The sequence below is a fragment of the Papio anubis genome, chromosome 16 (assembly GCF_008728515.1).
Source record: "Papio anubis isolate 15944 chromosome 16, Panubis1.0, whole genome shotgun sequence".
Classification (NCBI taxonomy): Eukaryota; Metazoa; Chordata; class Mammalia; order Primates; family Cercopithecidae; genus Papio; species Papio anubis.
Genome location: NC_044991.1, coordinates 60,119,259 through 60,137,665, shown reverse-complemented (window position 1 = coordinate 60,137,665; position 18,407 = coordinate 60,119,259). Strand labels below are relative to the sequence as shown.

At 54.6% G+C, this 18,407-nt stretch overlaps 1 protein-coding gene across 1 annotated transcript; it reads right to left on the bottom strand.

Moving 5' to 3' along the window:
• Positions 1-1,200: 1,200 nt before the first annotated feature.
• Positions 1,201-17,336, bottom strand: BPIFB2 (BPI fold containing family B member 2). Its single transcript, XM_021921133.2, has 15 exons — positions 16,126-17,336; positions 13,696-13,789; positions 11,890-11,994; positions 10,904-11,050; positions 9,360-9,420; positions 7,764-7,824; positions 6,520-6,611; positions 6,047-6,232; positions 5,754-5,807; positions 5,144-5,314; positions 4,500-4,567; positions 4,308-4,353; positions 3,548-3,611; positions 3,127-3,203; positions 1,201-1,568 (listed from the first exon to the last, which is right to left on the bottom strand). The coding sequence occupies exons 1-15, from the start codon at positions 16,424-16,426 to the stop codon at positions 1,527-1,529; spliced, it is 1,569 nt and encodes a 522-aa protein (XP_021776825.2). The 5' UTR covers positions 16,427-17,336; the 3' UTR covers positions 1,201-1,526.
• Positions 17,337-18,407: the final 1,071 nt, after the last annotated feature.

Below are 18,407 nucleotides of genomic sequence, written 5' to 3'. Positions count from 1 at the left end.
GAGTGCCTGGATCTCCCTTCCTCACTTCTAGAACTGAGCCTATTTTAACCCTCAATAAAAGTAGGATGAATGACTTAATTAACCAAATAACCAAATGAAATACAAGTCACATTGTCCTGAGCAAACTCATGGGGGTGGATTTTCCAACCTGCCCCTTGCCACTCTCTCAGTACCACCCCCAACCTGTTCTCCACCACCAAGCCTCCTGGCTTGGTCCAGTCCCTTCAATCTCTCACACTGGAAACTTTAGGAATGAACCTGAAACCTGAACCCTCACAGGAAGAGTGGCTAGGGTCACACTGTACCAAAGGCTTTGCCTACTGGTGGTAAAAATTGAGGCACCTTTTACTTCCCAAAGGAAACATAAACAGAACATAAATCCCATATATCTAGGCAGGAAGGAATCCTATCTCTGGCTAAGAGATTAACTTATCAGGGTTAGAAAATCACATGACTTTGACTTGCTGGCATTTACATCCCTTGGCGTTTCTTAGGTCATCTTGTCCTGTGTGATTCACTGGGTGTGAAGGGCATTCAGAGGGAAAAGGGGTTAGACATGTTCAGTGTGACCAGAAGGGCAGAGGCCTGGGAAGCAGATGTTGCCCCCTTAGGACAAAAATCTTGCTCGTAACTGGAGTAAACCAAAGACGGGGAAGCTGCCTAGAAGAGCAATGAACTCCCCATCACCTGAAGTTCGTGGCTCAGGGACAAGGTCCAGCTCTGGGAGCCGGAGAATGGGAGAGGGACACAGACAGCTCATGTCTGGATTGAAGGAAGGTTGTGTCACCATCCAGCTCTCAGACACCATGCATTCCCGTCCTCAGTGGACCTTAGTCCCCACATCCATAAAATGGAACTCCAGTCTCTGCCTGCCTGATTCATGGGGCTCCTATGAGGTTCTAGTTACAAGATGGGGCAAGCCGCCAGGCAAGGGGCACTGTGCCCAAAGTGCCACCATGGTGCTCTAACTTCAGACTCATCCGTGTGGCTCTCCAGGGTCCTTTTTCAAAATAGGAGCTCCCCCAGGCAAAGAGGTGATACAGTCAACAGAGATGTCATCAACAGAGATGTAATCGACAGAGATGTGGTTATGTCTTCTTCTTCTCCCAGGCAGCTTTGGTGGCTCCAGGGACAGACAGAACCTGGAGACTGCATGTAGGGAACTGGCCTTAGGTACACAAAGAGTTTGCTGTGTTTGGCTGAAAGTTGCAGCTCAAGAGAAGTTGTTTAATGCAAGAGGGCAGGTCTATACAGCCTGTAGGAGCAGTCTGCTCCCCCTGGGGGTTGGACAGAGGAAGGAGTGGGGAGGTGAGGGAAGAGGGTGGAGGAAAGGAGGAGGAAGGGATAGGGCAGAAGTGAGGGAGGGAGACCCAGGCACTCAGGGAAGATAAAACAGCCCAGCTGGGCAGTCCAGCTTGTTGGTGATTACTAAGTATGGTTTTGTCTCAGTTTCCCCAGTGACTTGAGATAAGAAGTTCGCCTGAGCAGTGAGCTGGCCCACTTTCAGGCCTCCCAGTGGTCCTGCCTCAGCTCTGGTAGAAGAGTTCACTGGATATCACCACATAGCCCTGAAGGGCAAAGGAAACGATGGACCAGGTCAGAGGGTCAGAGGAGGCACAGGCACAGGCAGGACCCCAGCCGCCCCCGTAGCCTGGCTCTGAGTTCTGCTCTGCCATTCTTGGTTTGGTTTGTGAGGAGAGTCCTTTGCCTCTCTGGGCTTCAGTTTCCCAGTCTGTCACTTTGGGGGTAGTAACAGGCTCCACCTCACAAGGGCACTGTGAGGAGGCAGTGAGACCCCCCAGGAAGGCACTGGTTGCTGCTCCGATGGTGGATATCATTGATGCTTTATGAATGGGAGCGCAGAACCATGGAGCATCTTCTCCAAGTCCAAGTCTCTCCAGCAGAGTCAGGCACGCCCCCCCCATAGCTCCCCTATGCTACACTCCACTGCAGGAGCATTCTGGAGGGCTGCCGATCATTCATTCATTCATTCATTCATTCATTCATTCATTCATTCAGTAAAGCTTCATCAAGCCTCTACTACAAGCCAAGTTCTGTGGCAGGTGCTGGGAACCAGCAGAGAAAAAGCCAGACCCAGTTCCTGCCACAATGTAGCTCATAGTGTAGGGCTATGTGGTCCGATAAGGCAACCACAATTGGCGGCTATGGCTAATTAGTCCTATGGCTAATTAAACTGAAATTCATTAAAATGAAATAAAATAAAAAATTCAGGTCCACAGTTGCACTAGCCACACTTCAGTGCTCAGTAGCCACATGCACCTGTGACTGATCATGGCTGCTGCTTTGGACAGTACAAACTTCCATCCTTGCAGAAAGTTCCATCGGACAGTACTGGACTAGGGACTTGTCACCTCTGACCCAGTGTCTGGGTCAAGGGCCAAGGTGGGTCAGCCACTAACCGTGCCTGTTCTGGGAAGTCCTAGGGAAATTCCCACATAGCCCTGCTCCTCTGTGTGTCAATTGTTCCTTCTCGTGGGGGCGGATCACCCAAGTGCCTTGAGACAGTGGTTCTTAAGGAACAAGGGCATCCTCCCTGGAATTACATCAGCAGGTCACACTCATGGGGTATGAACAGCACCTGAGACATTGGGCTTGAGAGACCTGGGTTCAGCTTTCTGTCTTACGCGTGTCTTGTTCAGTGAATTTCCTTTTATATCCCAGGTAAGATCTCACCCTGGGCAGTGTTATGACTGAATCGCACCCTGGGCCCATGATTTCAGATCCAGGGAAAGCAATTTTAGAAAGTTCAGGAAGTTCCCTACTCCCACCCAGCCTGCACAGTTTGTCTACAAAGCAGATGGGGTCTCACTGTCGTCTGCCCCAGATACCAAAGGGGTCGTGCCCATCCCAGGGCACAGGATCATGGGATAAGTGAAAGCCCCAGTTCCCCGAGTGTGGCCTGGTATGATGTTTTATGAGGACTAAAGGAAGAATGAAACCTTCGACCCAGGGTCTCTTGGCATCCTGGACTTTTCATTTCATCGCAGTTAAGGATTCATGGGACGGTTTTTGCGGCAGCAGGTGGGGAGGGAGAGAGGTGACCCCCACCTCACTCAGTCCCTCTGAGTGAAGAAGATCCCTCTGGTCACACCCAAAGGCTCTCACCTCATAGACAAAGATGTCAGGGGCGACATATTGGAGGTTGACCACGCCGGGGAGGGCAATTCCCATGGCCAAGAGAGCTGCAGGCGAGAAAGAAGAAAGGAACCAGCCTATGCTGAAGCCCTCATATGCATCACGGCACTGAGTCCTCACAGGCATCTGGGAGATAGATGCCATTATTATTACACCCATTTTACAGAAGGGGAAGCTGGGGCTCAGAGAGAAAAAGGAACTTGGTGAAGATCACACAGCTGCTACACAGATATGTGCCAAGGGGCATGCACACATGGGCTGCTAGACTCCAGAGGCCCCCTCTCACCCTCTGAGCCTGGAAAGTGGGAAGGGGGCTGGGATTGCACACTGAGCAGATGTGGGGTACAGAGGGGGCCAGAGGGGCCCTGATGGGGTGGAGGGCAGGGCTTACCATTGAGATGGTCCAGCAGGGGCTTCTCAAAAACGGTGCCCATCAGTGCGCGCACCTGATCTGCCTGTGGCCACGGAGCCAGGGAGATGAGCCCGTCCCAGCCGAGGGGCCAGGAGAGATGGACAGTAAGGCACATACATAAATACACACAGAGACAGACAGATAGACAATGGATGGGTGGCAAAGGCTGAGGCAGGGGGAGGAGGGCAGATCATCCATGTCCTGGGTTCAAGTGGGGCCCAGCAACACTTCCGGGGCTGGCTCTGCCTCCGCAGGATCACACCCAGCGGCAGCGCTCACCGGATGGGAGGCTGAGGGACAGCACTGACTGTGGACACTCACGCACTGTGTGACCCACAGATGGACTGGCCAGCAGACTGCCTGACACAGATGACCGACAGACAGACAGACTGACAGCTGGGCAGAAGGGGGGCATGTTGATGGCATGCCAGCTGACAAGTGGATGTATGGTGGCCGATGACCCAGTCACATCACCTGGCTGAAAGGACAGCTAACATTCATTGTCCAACTGGCCGATGGACTCTTGGGTTGAGGGCTGGGTGACAGAACATCGACTGCCAGGCAGAGTGTCAGGCAGACGGACTGACTGGCCACTGTCCCCAAGCAGCCCGGGGAAGCCTGACCATAGTGGCAGACACAAGCACACGGGTCTGCACACACACACAGACATGGCTTCCCCAGGCTCAAGGCATGCCCCACCCAGGAGGGGGGTCTCTAGAGGCCACAGCCCCACACTCACATCAATGAAGCCCACGTTGGAGGAGGCCACCGTGAGCTGGACATCCCTGAAAGAGAAGCAGGAGAATTCAGGACAGGGTCTGGCACCTCCCCACCCCCAGGCTCCCTGGCTGACACCGTGACCCGGGGTAGTGGTGGACCCATTGCACACAAGAACACACTGAGGCTGCTGGCTCCAGGTGGGCTCGCTTACCCCAGCACAGACGTGGTCCCCTGAAGCTTCACCTTGGACACAGAGAGCTGGAGGCTCAAGTTCACTACCTGGGCATATGGGGAGAGCAGGGTCAGAGGGCACAGAGGCATGAGGGGGGCACCTGCTACCCAGCCTCCCACCCATCCCCCGACTCATTCAGGCAGCAGGTGGCTGTGAAGCCCCCACTATGCGCCAGGCCCCACGCTGAACGCTGGGAACAACACAGTGTGAACAAGACAGACCAGCTCCCTGCCCTGGGAACGAGCCGCCAGCTGTGGGAGACGGGGTCCGTAAACACAGTAACCAGAAGCCATCCTTTCAGAGAGTGGCAGGGGCCACAAACACAGAGAGGAGGTGCCGAGAAGGCTGAAGGGACCTTCTTACTCAGGGTGGGCCAGCAAGGCTGCAACATTTAAGCTGAGACCTGGAAGAGGAGGGGGAGCTGGCCATGCCAAGAGCCCGGGTGGGAGAGTCCTAGGCCAAGGGCTCAGCACATGCAAAGGTCCCGGGGCAGGAGTGTCCTGACATGTTCAAGGAACAGCGAAGACACTAGTGTGAGTAGAGCAAAGACGAGGGGACAGCACAGCAGGGAGGGAGGTCTCCGTGACAGTTGCCCGCCTTCCGGCCAGCCCCACCACACTCACCACATCCAGGGAGAAGAGGGACTGGAAAGCCGAGTTGGAGGCTGCGGCCAGGACCTCCACGAAGGGCTGCAGCCGCAGGGTGGCGTTGCTGGTGTGGAGCACGGCCACAGGTGTGGTACCCAGCCTCACCTTGAGCACCACGGGCATGGGCTCGGGGAACTGGCGGGCCACCTGGGGAGGCAGAGGCAGAGGAGGCCTTGCTGGGGCAGCGGCTGGCAGGCTCTCTGGTCAGTCACTCCTCCAATGCTGATTGGGCCACCATGGTGCCGCATGTGACTGGGCACAGAGGTGGGTCCCCCACAGGCTGCTGGACCAGATGAGGGGTTGGGTCTCCCCGACGAGGTGACCCTGAGCTTGGTCTTGAAGAAGGATAAGGGAAAGGGAGGAGAAAGACCTTCCAAACAGCAGACACTGCTCAAGTGAAGGCCCGGAGAGACAGAGTGTGATGTCTGGGCAGAAGGTGGAGCCTCCCCAAGATGGAGGAGTAGGTTTAAGGACAGATGCTGAACTTCACTTGGGACAGATAAGACCCAGCAGAGATCCCACGACCCAGAGAACCCCAACCCCGTCCCCTGTCTCAACCCCTGGAATGATCAGAAATATCACCGACCTCCGGGATGAGCCAGCCCAGTGCAGAGGTGTTCAGCAGGTTGTCATCCGACCTCTGAAATCAGCCCCCCAGGCCACAACAGGTTTTAGGGCAGCTGCTCCCAAGATAGATCACCACTGTCCCCCCCGAGCAATCGCTCCCCATAGCCCCTGTTTAATCCTTCCAGCAGCCACCCTGTGGCGCCAACTCTAGCAGTCCCACCCACCCACAATATGGCCTCTGGGGGGTCTCCCTAGGCTGGGCCACAGGGAGCTCTTGCCCCACAGGCCCTGGGCTGCAGGTCGGGCCCTCACCAGCTGCCCTGTGATGTCCAGGTTGAGGGCGCCGGACTTCTGCAGCAGCAGGAGAGCAGAGTCAAACAGGTGCTGGGAGAGGCCCACAGTGGCCATGGAGCCCTCAGTGCCCACATGCCTTGGCAACACAAAAGGGGTGGCATCCGTGGGCAGGATGATGGGCTTGCCCAGCAGGAAGAGAACAGCCTGTGGGGGTAGGAGGGGGAAATGGGAGAAAAGCAGCAGGGCCTCAGCAGGGAGGTGGCTCCATGGCAGCACCTGGGCTCCTAGATGCCACTCCCTGCCCCCCCACCCCCTGCAAGATGCCATATGTCTAGCTCACACTTTTGCCCGTGTGGCGTGCCCCCGGCTGGGACACTGTTCCAGCTCCTCCTCTCATTTCCCACTCCCCCGCTCCTTTAGGAATCTTCTGGAACACCAAGGACTCCAGGGGCAGCAAGCCCCCAGCTCTGGGCTGGCCAGGAGGCACTTACATTGACTTCCAGGGAAATGTAGTCACTGGTGACAGTGGGCACACTGACCATGGAATAGCGGATCTGGGACTCAGGACCCACGGGGTTGAGGCCTTCATGAAACCAGGGTGGAGAAGAAAAGATGACATATTTAGCACTGCTCACCAACGTTTCATCTATCCAGAAAAGTTTATTTATTGTCTGATTATCCTGATTAGCCAGAGCCAGGCCACAAAACAAAAGAGGCAGAGCAAGCCTCTGAATAAGCAAATTTAAGTGGCAAAGTGCACACGGCCAGGATTAAGCTACTCACAGCCTGCTGACTCTTAGTTTAGACACAATTCTAACAGGTATGGTTTCTGCTTTTCCCCTCAGTGGAAGACTAGTGACTCCAAGTTAGAAGGAAGGAGAAGGGCCCAGTTTAGGCACAAATATCCCCTGACAAAAGTGAGAAGCAACCACAGAAAAAGAAGAGAGCTCTCACTTATCAAGGTCCAGACATTGGACTTATAGTATCTCATTCAATCCTCGTTACAATCGTGTAGGGTTATTTTATACACATGCATGCACACATGCACACACACATACACACACACGCACACACAGTCTGGTGAGGTTCGGTCTTGCCCAGGAGTGTAATACCTGGTCAGTCTGACCCTAAAGCTATGCTCTCCCCACCTCATCACACTGTCTCCTATGGGAACTCCAAGGGCACACCCCACTGGAGCCAGTTATACAAGATCACAGAAGTCCAGCTTCCCTAACAGACCCTCCGAGCAGCCTTCAGGGAGGCACAGCTCAGAGCCCAACTCCTCTGAGCCTCAGAATACTCTTGCAGGGAAGTTTCAAAGGGCAAGGCCGGGCACAGTGGCTCACGCCTGTGATCCCAGCACTTTGGGAGGCCGAGGCAAGAGCTGGTCTTTGGAATGAGGATTCTAGATTCTAGAATGATTCTAGATTGTAAGTGTCAATGGTCCTTGGATTCTCCAATGTTAAGACTCATGATTTCAAAATTATAATTTTTTTCAGCTTTTTTGATCTAAGATATGCAGATCCTAGAATCAAAGACTTGGTTTTGGTTCCAGAATTTGGAGATTCCCAGATTTCATGAATAATTATACTGTTTTGGGAGCTCACAATTCAGTCACCCTACAACTGACCCTCCTAGAGGTCGATGGTGATCCACAGTGGAACCTTTGGAGGGTCCTAGGGGCTCCAGGGGGTCCCAGAGGCCCCACCCCCCTCCCCTGGCTCCCAGATCTTACCAATTAAAGTGCCCAGGTGGACATTGACGCCCTGCACCAGGTTGGAGATGCTCAGGCACAGCTGTGGTAAGACAGAGAGAAGGAGGCTGGGGTTAGGGCAGCCCTCAGGCTGGAGGGCACAAGGCTGGGAGGGGTCTAGAGTCCCTGTCTAAAAGCCTCCCCAACCTGTACGCCATGCCTGGAACCCCTTCCTCCACCGGCCAGTGGGCATCTCCTAGGACCCCTTCCAGGCACCGAAGAAACAAAGGAGAAGCAGCCCAAAGGCTGATGGCAGTGTGAGCATAGGTCCCCAGGCACAAAGAAAGAACAGGGGCCGTGGAGCCCAGCAGTGGTGGTCACAGCTGGGCTTGAGCAACTGAGGCAGGGAGTCTGCTGCAACGGGGCTCAGAGCTCACTCTTGGAGCTCAGCTGGTGGGAGGGTGGTGCCCACGCAGGGGCAGGCAGTGATCAGCAAGCCAGACCAGCCAAGCTTCAGATGCCAGGCCAGGGAGCTACAGAGGTTTCCCCTGGGCACCATGGGCAGCCAGATAAGTATATTATGCTGGGATCCGTGTGATAGAAGATGGGGGCAGAGGAGGAACTGCAAGGCCAGGGGCACTCACAGCCTCGACCAGGCAAGAGCTGGCTGCGCAGGGCGAGGTCAAGAGGAAGAGGAGAGGGTGGGTCTTCTTTCCTGCAGTGCTGCCTGAAGCCCCTTGCCCAGAAGAGGCTGGCTATGAGGGCAGCAGGGGGACTACAAGGAGAGGAAGAGGCTGGACCAACAGGCAAAGTCAAGCCGTCCACTTGGGCATCCCATAGGACTCTCAAGAGGAGCTGCCCCACCTTCGCCCCTCGAGCCTCGGTTTTCTCATCTGTAAGGTGGGCATGCTGCAGTTGCCCTCTGGGGGGCGTGGGGTGGCACGCAGAAGGTTGACTTCGTCTCTACTACTGCCCCTTAAAGCAGTAAGTGGGGTTGGGATGGGATAGGGCAGGGAGAAAATGAGCTCCCCCTGGGCAGTGGGACCCTAGCCCCTGGGCTACCCTCTCTCACCAAGTCAGCTCCATGCAGACAATGACAAGAGCTAAGACAGCAATAATTATAGCAGCACCCACTCTGTCAACCACTGTCCCGAACTCTTCTGAAATGTTAATGCATTTTGTGCCTGCAATCGCCCCACGAAGGAGGGGCTTTGTCTCTTTCAGTACAGATGTGGAACCAGAAGCAGAGACAGTGCACATCTGGAAAGGACAGGGACCCATCCAGGCTACAGCTGGCCCCATGCCCACACCCTCCTTCACTCTCGTTCTGTCTTCTTTTCACACACCACAGGCCCATGAACCCCACTCCATCCACCCTCTGGCATGAAATTGGAGCTGTCCCAAGAGGATGAACCTCCCTCTCCTCCAACCCCATAAACTCTGCCCTCATTTGTATCTCCCCATCACTCCCCTGGACCCTGGCACCAGCCTCTTCCCTGCCTTCATGGGGACCATGAAGGGGCTTCTTTTTTTTTAATCCCAAGCAAAGTACCCGCTGCCTGAAATCCCACTCTTTCTTCACTGTGCCTTCTTGGTGAAGCCATGCCCTCCTTTCTGAGAAATCTGCAAGCCCTTTACCTTGTTACTCAAGACAGCTTTAATGTGCTTCTGCAGCAGGACCAGCAGTGCGTGGGAGGTGCTGAGGGGGAAACAGAGAAAGAGTTCCTGGGCCCCCAAACACATTAGGTTCCGTCGCTCAGCAGTGTCTGGGAAGAGAAGTCTCTGTCCTCAGCCAGGAGGTCCATCAATCCCATTCGATGCCCTGCCACCTGCCACACACAGTGCTGGCATAATTGGCCCCACAGATAAGGAAATTGAGTCTCAAAAGAGAGGGTCATTTATCTCAAGGTTTGGAAATGGCCAAGAATGTGGCAAGTGAGACCAGGAGGGCGTTGCAAAAGCCAGACGTGGCCATGACCTTGGCCAGCTGGGTTCGTGGCCACTCTAAGCCTAGTGAAGGTTGGGTTAGGGGCTAGAGCTGGGATCCTGGGTCTGCTTCATGGTTTGGGTCCAATTTTCTGTAACACACCTAACAAAATACCTTCCTGGCTCTGGGCCTCCGTTTCTCCTTTAAACAACTCAACAGTGCTCCATAGGCACCAATGGTTCCTTGATTTGCAAAAATGTCGATCCAAGCCACAGCCCAACCTCGCTGAACCAGCTCCCTGGGGAGGTAGGAGGGTGGCGTCTGTGTTTCCAAAGCCTCTTGGCTTTCATCTCCCCTTCAATAAGCTGTAAGCATCCCTTGCCTGGGAGGACAGCGAGGGGTCACGAGTCACACATGATGATCACGGGACACAAGTGTGAATGGGTTTATACAGCCACACCCCTCTCTGGGGAAAAAGCTCAGTCTTGATGCAAACATTGCATTCTTCTAAGCCTCCAAGATGCTCAACACCTCAGCAAGTCCTGCTCACATTGGGAAGGTGCAGACATCATCTAGGGGGATTTGCAAGCCATGGGATTAGTCAGGCTGCCTGGGCTTGAATCTGGCTACACCATTTGTCAGCTGGTGGTCTTAGGCAAGTCACTTAACTGCTCTGGGCCTCCGTTTGCTCTCCTGTAAAATGCAGGAAATACTTAACACCTACCTGGTAGGATACTGTGAGGATCAAACGAAATGATCCACCGACAGGGCCTGGAACAGTGCTCAGCACACACAGGTGCTCTGGAGGCGGGAGCTGCGGTCAGCCTTTATGCAGAAGGGAGCCGCCACCTGCGAGAGCTCACTCTTGGCGGGTCCCGCCCCTGCCTGGCTTCCATCTCTGTAAGGAGGGGTGGGTCTCCGAGGTCCTAACAGCCAGTCTAATCCACCCAAAATCTCTCCCCAAAGAGTGTGCTAATAGCTAGTGTGTGTTGTCAAGTGGTGGAAGGGAATGGAAAGTGTATTGTCAAGGAGATGGAAAGATCCCAGGTTCTGGCTGCTCACTTGCTGTGTGACCTCAGGCATGCCTCGCCCCCTCTCCGAGCCTCAGTGTACTCCATCATAAAACAAACACAATAATGGGGGCCTCTCAGGCCCTTGTGGCCATTGGTTAAAGTCCTGAGTGGGCAGCTCAGGAAACAGCAGCACAGCTTTGGCATCCAGGATTCCTGTGGCCCTGCCCTCACCAGGCACCCACCTGTTACTACCATCAAACTCGTTGGCGTGGCCTGAGAATGAAGAGCAGGTAGAGATGCTGACCACAGGGGTCCTGATGGAGCTCTGGGTCACACGGGTGTCAGCCAGCAGTTCCACAGGCAGCGTCAGCTCCAGGGGCTCTGCGGCGCTGCAGGGAGGACAGTCCTGAGTCCAAGCAGCACCGCCCAGTAGAGCCTACCGTGACTGACAAGAGATCTTACAAACTCCCCAGCCCCTGCCTGCCCTCCACTTGGCCCAGGCAGGCCCCCCGCTCCCAGACTGAGATGGCCCTACCTGGGGCAGGCCCACAGCCCCCGGCCCCAAGACTCCACTTGGGGTCATGGACGTTGCAGCAGTGGGTGTGAGCACTGGCTGTCCAGAGCCTCTCACTGTGAGACCTTGGGCCAGCCATTTACCATGCTGAGCCTCAGTTTCCTCTTCTGCAAAATGGACATAAGGTTGGTGGGACCTATGTCGCAGGGCTGTGCTGAGCTTCCTGTGAGATAATCACAGAGCCTGGCCCACAGGAAGCATGCATAAAATCATAGTGTCAGGGTAGAGGAGCAAGATAATAGACCCCTCTGACTGCACAGCTCACGGTGTGAAAATTAAATACAGTAACATATAAGATGCCAGGCACACAAAAATAACTCTGATCATTATGCTTATTGAGCGTCTCTCACATTATAACCACAGCAATGAACCCACTGGCACTCTGCAGAAGTTCATCCCGTTTTACAGATGAGGGAGCTGAGGGCTAAACAAGTGAAGTGACTCTGCCCAGTTGCAGAGCTGTTGAGCAGGGTTCTCAGAAATGCTCTCACTATCTTGCTCCCCTCCAAGGGTGAGGGGAGACAGAGCACTGGACAGGGAGTCAAGAGGCCTGGATGAGAGTCCTGGAGGAGCTGCTACCCCCCATCCCCTCACTGTGCCCCCTCAAAGCATCCCTGAAACCCTTCTCACCCCCTAACAAGGAGATCCGCTCACCGAAACACCTTGAAAGTAAAATTAGCTGCTGCCAGCAGGCGCACTCCGAAACCAGCAATGAATTTCAGGTGGAGGCGGGGCACATGGACATTCAGAATCCGGATCCTGCAGGATAGTAATCAAGATGACGGGATGGCCCCCATTAAACCATGGGATCAACTCTGAGCTGGGTGCTCTGAGTCATACCCACACGATGTTATAAAGAAGGGCTTTCTGACAATTGGAACCATGAGGTGAGGGGGAGGTGGTGAGTTCTCCATCACCACGGGGCATGCAAACCAAGGTTGGACACCAGCTGGTAGGGAGAACATGCAGAGGGGGCCCCCGCTTTGGGTAGAACTTGGGTGAGATGATTGCTCAGGTTTTTGACAGTTTCTGACACCTGCCTGGAAAATTGGAAAGGTTGGAAAAGAAAAACTTCGGGAACCACAGAAGGCAGAAATCCTCTCTCTGGGATCCTAGTCAATGTCTGCAGCTCGTAGCCTACAGCAACAGAAACGCCCCCACTTCAAAGCTCCAAGCACTCTCCAGCTAACCTGTGATGTCTTTTATTTCCTAAATGAAAGTCATTTCTGCACAGTACAGTTCAGGTCCCCTGTACAGAAGCTGCTTCTGTACACGCAACAATCCTGGGTTCGATCCTGTGTCTACAAATGAGAACCATGGGTGCTGTTTTCAAACAGCCATGTGGTGTCCATTGTGTGGCCAGACCACAAGTGATTTAGGCATCTTTGGTCGTTGGGTCTTTATGTCCAGTTCTCTACCTTTATTAACCGTGTCATGAACTGCATTTCAGCTCTACCTAAGGGATCTCAAACTAGTGGCCCCCAAGCCAGATGTGTTTTTGTTTTGTTTTGTTTTTTTAACCACCCACCCACTATTCCAGGGTCTTAAAGTCTTAAATGTTTTTTGTTTGTTTGTTTGCTTGTGTTTGTTTGTTTTGAGATGGAGTTTCTCTCTTGTCGCCCAGGCTGGAGTGCAATGGCACGATCTCGGCTCACTATAACCTCTGCCTCCCAGGTTCAAGAGATTCTCCCACCTCAGCTTCCCAAGTAGCTGGAATTACAGGCACCCGCCACCACGCCCAGCTAATTTTTGTATTTTTAGTTGAGATGGGGTTTCACCATGTTAGCCAGGCTGGTCTTGAACTCCTGACTTCAGGTGATCCACCCGCCTCAGCCTCCCAAAGTGCTGGGATTACAGGTGTGGGCCACCAAGCCTGGCCTTTAAATGTTTTTTAATTAGTTGCTATCTTTCCAAATTTGATGGATTCTAGATGTATATTTTCCCTTGGAAACCCAAAGATCCGACAGTAGTGAGCCCGAGTTCCTATGTGGAAGGCAGCTGTTGACCAGCCCTGGGGGTGTCTAAGTTTGGGATGCTCCACCTCCCTGTGTCTTCAGTCTCTGCATTAAGCAGGGTGGCGTGGAGGTAAGGGAGGCTCAGATTCGTGTCTAAATTCAGTGTCCAGTTTCTAGAAACAGAGGGTCCTGCCAGCCCTGGGGACCCAGGAGCCAGTCTTAGCCTCTGAGGGCAGAAATTCACTAATTCAGAGGCACCAGGCCCCGGCATCTCCACCTTGAGTCCGTCTCTTAAATCATCTTGTAACCACTCACCTGGTGGGAGGGAGCACTCACCTTCAGTGAAGAGTGCTCATCTGGTGGACTGGAACACTTTGCCCCGTGGATAGGAGCACCTGCCCAGCAGGCAGGAACACATACCCAGTGGACTGAAGCACCCACCTGGCAAGCAGGAACACTCCACTTGGTGGCAGGAGCACCTTCTCTGGACAAGGGGAGCACTCACCTGGTCGGCTGAAGCACCTCTCCACTCCAGTCCAGGAAATGCGGGACAGTGACCTGCAGGGCCCGCTGTAGAGGGGCTTTCCCAATTTCAGACACTGTGGGGCCAGGGTAGACTGAGGTCAGGGTGCCCTCGAGAACCACCAAGTAGCAAGAACACACTGCCTGCCATCTACCCTGCACCTTGGGCAGAGGGTACTCAGACTGGAAGGGGTAGACTTGCTCCAAGCATGTGCGGAGGGCAGCTGACTCCCCATGAGCCCACCTTGGGTGTGCCACTCGCACCAGGCCTTCTCCACCTGGGCATGGCCTCCTTCCCCCACTCTGCCTCTCAAAATCCTGCTGATTCACCCCATCCTTCAAAAGCAACAAAATCCTTTGCCTCTTGCAAGGTTTCAATCAGATCCCACCTCCTCTAGGAGCCTTCCCTAAGTTCCCAAGCAGAAGGAGCATCTCCCAGTCATCCCTGGCCTGCTGCAGAGGCACCCATGGGAGCAGGGGGGACATCCCTTAGGAGGGGAGGGGACAGCCTCACCTGGAGGCTGAGGACTCAAGAGTCTCTTAGATCCTGGGTTCAAACCCCAGTGCTCACTGCTACTCACTGCCTCTGTGGCTACTCTGTGCCTCAGTTTCCCCATCTATACATTTGCAATGATTCTAATGTTATCTGTCACGTAGGATCATTGTAAACACTCAGTGCACACCAAATGCTAGCTACTACCATTGCTATTTATTTTTGTAATAATAGCAGCGATCACTTATGTCATGATCCTGTAGTGTCAGGCCCTGTTCTGAGTGCTCTACTTTTCCTACTATCATGCCCAGTTTACAGAGAGGTGAGGGCACCTGGCCGGGGGAAGCTGGCTTTGGACAAGGGACCTGGTTCCCGAGCCTCTGGGCATCCTCACTCACCTGTGCTGCTGGGCCCCAGAGAGGTGCTAATTAAACGGAAGTTGAATTAAAATAAGAGGTAATGGTGCTGGAAGTGAGCTTCAGATGAGGAGTCAAGAGGACTGCCCACTGCTCAGACTCACTGTGGGAACTCGGGAAGTCCCTGCACCTCTCTGGGTCTTAGTCTCCCCCAACAAGAAGCATAAAGGCGCCGGTTTCCACGTTTCCCAGCACCCCTCTCCCACCTAACCATCTGCAGCTGAGCTGGGACTCACACCCAGACCTCAGACTCCATCTACAGTGCTCCTTTGACACAGGGTTTGAACTCTGGGGCTTGCAGGATGGGGTGGGGAGGACACTGGAAGTAGCCACTAAGCCCAGCCTGGGGAGCAATGCATCCAGCTTGGGCCTCCAGCCGGATTTCTGCCAAGAACAAACACAGGCAGGCAAGCGGGGAAGGGCTCCCTGGGAACACAGGAGGCTTGCACAGGATAGGCAGAGGGCAGGAAGGCAGCAGAGGGAGCGGACCTCATGGCCCTACCTGCGGGCATCCATGAATGGCTCCATGTCACGCTCTGGCACGGATCACTGACCCTTTTCATTGCCTGCCCATCAGCCCGGATACAAGGTCCCGGAAGGCTGCGTGTACCCAGGGGTGGGGGAACCCTGCTACTTCCCTGAGCCCCTGCTTCGTGTCCTGGGCCACTGAAAGTCCCATCTACTGTCTGACCTGACTTTCTCACACGATCATCTGTGTTTGGCCTTGGGGGAAACAGCTTCTGATCTCCGGCTTTGGTGGGAAACCAAATTCTCACCGAGAGGCAGCTGAAGGTGAATAAACATGTTTGTGCTGGCGTCCTGGACCTTGGCAATGTCTGTGCCTCCCTGGGCCTAAGTTTCCTCATTGTGCCCTCCGTAGGGGATTGGGGCAAGACTTGGAAGGATCTAGCAGCAAAGCCATAAGACAGAGCCCTCACACAAGTGGGACCCAGAGAGCAGATGGTTCTCTCAAACGGAGCTCAGAAGGGCTATACTTTAGAACACTCCCTGCATCACGGTGCTGGACAGATCTCTCCCAAGCACACGTGTGCGTGCACACGCCACATACGCAAACCTGTACACCCAGGGTGCACATCCATACCTGTGCACACACATCCAGGCAGCGTCATGGGCTTGCACCCTCCCCGACACTTAAGTACACACGTGGGCACAGCTCTATGAAATTTCAAACTCATAAGTAGACACACACAGGTAAAAACAGCCCCTCAAACTGACCTATGCCCACATCACTAAAGCACGTGAGCAGATCATGTGTGCACACTTGCACACTGGCCACGTGACGTACTCCCCCTCACGCATTTATGTAATAAGCATTTGTTGAGCAGCGCTGGGTGTCCGGCACTGTCTGGGTGCCAGGGACACAATTTCCGATTAAAATCTGGGTCCTCATGGGGCTTTTGAGTTCACGGATGAGCACACACACTTAGGACTGCGCACGCATGTACCGGCTCGCAGGCACTCGCTGGGTGGCACGCCCCCTTACCGTAGCTCAATGCTGCCTTGTTGAGTCGGACCACGGTGCCCGGCATGGAGGCACTGACCACGGGCAGCAGCAGTGCCAGCAGCAGGCCCAGTCTACACGCCCAAGCCATGGCTGCCCTGGCCGCTGGCCACAGGATCTGTGGGCTGGGGTAGAAACGAGCATCAGGGAGCTCAGCCAGAACAGCCCACCCCTGAGCCGCCCGAAGCCCGCTCCAGCCTGGAGGGAACAAGCCCTGACTGGTGATCCCAGCCCTACCCCAGGCCCACAGACATCGTTTTTGCATCTCTGCGTTGGTAACCATCACCCTGCCTTGCTTGCTTCTTCAGGAATCATGGGAGAGTCCTTTCTGGAAATGACCTCCAATGCCCAGAGAAGAAATGGTCTTGCCTAGGGCCACACAGTGGACTGGGACCAGGTGCAGGACCCAAGCCATGGCAGAGAAGGATGGTGAGCCTCCCAAATGGGGAGACTGAGGGTAGTTTCCTGTCCTAAGAAGAGACCCAGGACTGTGTCACCTGATGCTGGAGCCCAGCCCAGTGTGACAGCCCAGCCTGGTGTCCAGCTGTCCAAACTCAGCCAGGGGAAGATCCAGGGTGGCTCCTGTCCTCATCCCCTCCTGGCCAGGTGAGAAATGGCCTAAGAGTAGGCCTCTCACATGGCCCCCATCCACTCCTGACGCAGTCTGGCCAAGTAGGCAGATCTGTGTCTGACTCAGGGAGAGGGAGCCAGGCAGGAATGAGGGACTGCTGCTCAGGTGGGTCAGCTGAGACCCAGGACGGTGGCACTTGCCCAGGTCCCACAGCAAGGCCAGGGATGGAAGGACCCTTCTGCAGAGGGTGGCTGGAAGTAGCATCCCCATTGAACAGATAAAGAAGCTGAGACTCCTCGGAGGTGGAGTACCAGCCCAACCCCGTGCCTACCTCAGGTGGTTCCTGAGACAGGTGAACTCTCAGCCCCAGGGTAGCCCTCCTCTGCCCCAGGCAGGCAGATGCAGAGGCTACTTTATAAGGCTCCCAATGTGCAGGGTCCACTGGGAAGGGACCCAGGGAGCGGCAAGTTTGCTTGTGGTTGCAAGTGTTTTCCCTGCAAACATGGCCTTTGCCAAAGTGTCTCATCCCACATGTGTGCTGGGGCTGCCACGTAGCCAGTAGCCGGGCCCAGCTCCCAACGACTACAAGCCCCTGGGGCTAGGCAGCTATGGCCTTAGGGGCCAGGAGATCTCTGGAAGGAAAGCCGCTTCTAGGAGGGTACCCTTATGCCCAGCCAAGGCCTGGGAGGATGGGGCCCATGAGGACCCCACCCCCCCTCCCATAGGCAGGGGGATGGCTACAATGACCCCTCAAGCGTGGTACCTCCAAGCTCTCTCAGAGAGAGGGGCAGAAGGAGGGGCAGGAGGCTACCTGAGCACCATTCTCATTCACTGACAGCCCTGACCCTGTCACATATTCACACACTGAGTGCTGACCCCAGTTACCGAGCTCTGACCCTGATCACATGCTGAGCCCTGATCCCAGTGACAAACTGAGCCCTAACTCAGTAGGGAACAGAAGAGAAAGTGTGCGTGACCCATCCCCGCAGCTTAACACCCCAGCCCCTCTCCAAATGCACATTCCATTCACAATGGATTCGTCCACCGTCTCTTTCTACATTACAAACGCCAGCCTCTGCCTTGACTATATGGGATCTAAGGAACTGTGTGTGCCCATGAAGGAATTTGTACATGCACGTGTGTGGATGAGGATTGTGTGTGTTGATACATGTGTGTGGTTGTGTGTGCACAGTCACATGTACACATGTGCAGGGAAAATGTGTGCTCTTAAGTGTGGGTGTGGACATGAAATGGGCGCGTTGGTGTCTTTGTTTATGGTGTTACGTGTCTATTCACACAATCCGACAGGACCACAGAAGTGGGGAGTTCTGTGTACATGTATGCATGTGTGGGCTTGGCCTACTGAGTGTTTGTGGGTCTGTGAGTGTGTGGTGTTAGGTGCATGTGTGTATGTGAGTGGACTGTTTCCTGGGATGGGGAGGTACATATATGTCTGTGCATACACGTGGGCACAGCAGGTGATGGCCTTGCCATTTTTCTTCATTGGCACAGGATGCCTTGGGGCCTTTCCCCAACTCCAGGGCACTCCTTGACTCCCACTGACCCCACACCAGCTCAAATATCAGGCCCAGCTCCTAGGCCCACCCTGTGCTAGGCCCCCACCAGTGCCTACAAAGCTGACCACAGACACCATCAAGCCCTCCCCTGAGCAGCTGGAGCTCACTTGAACCAG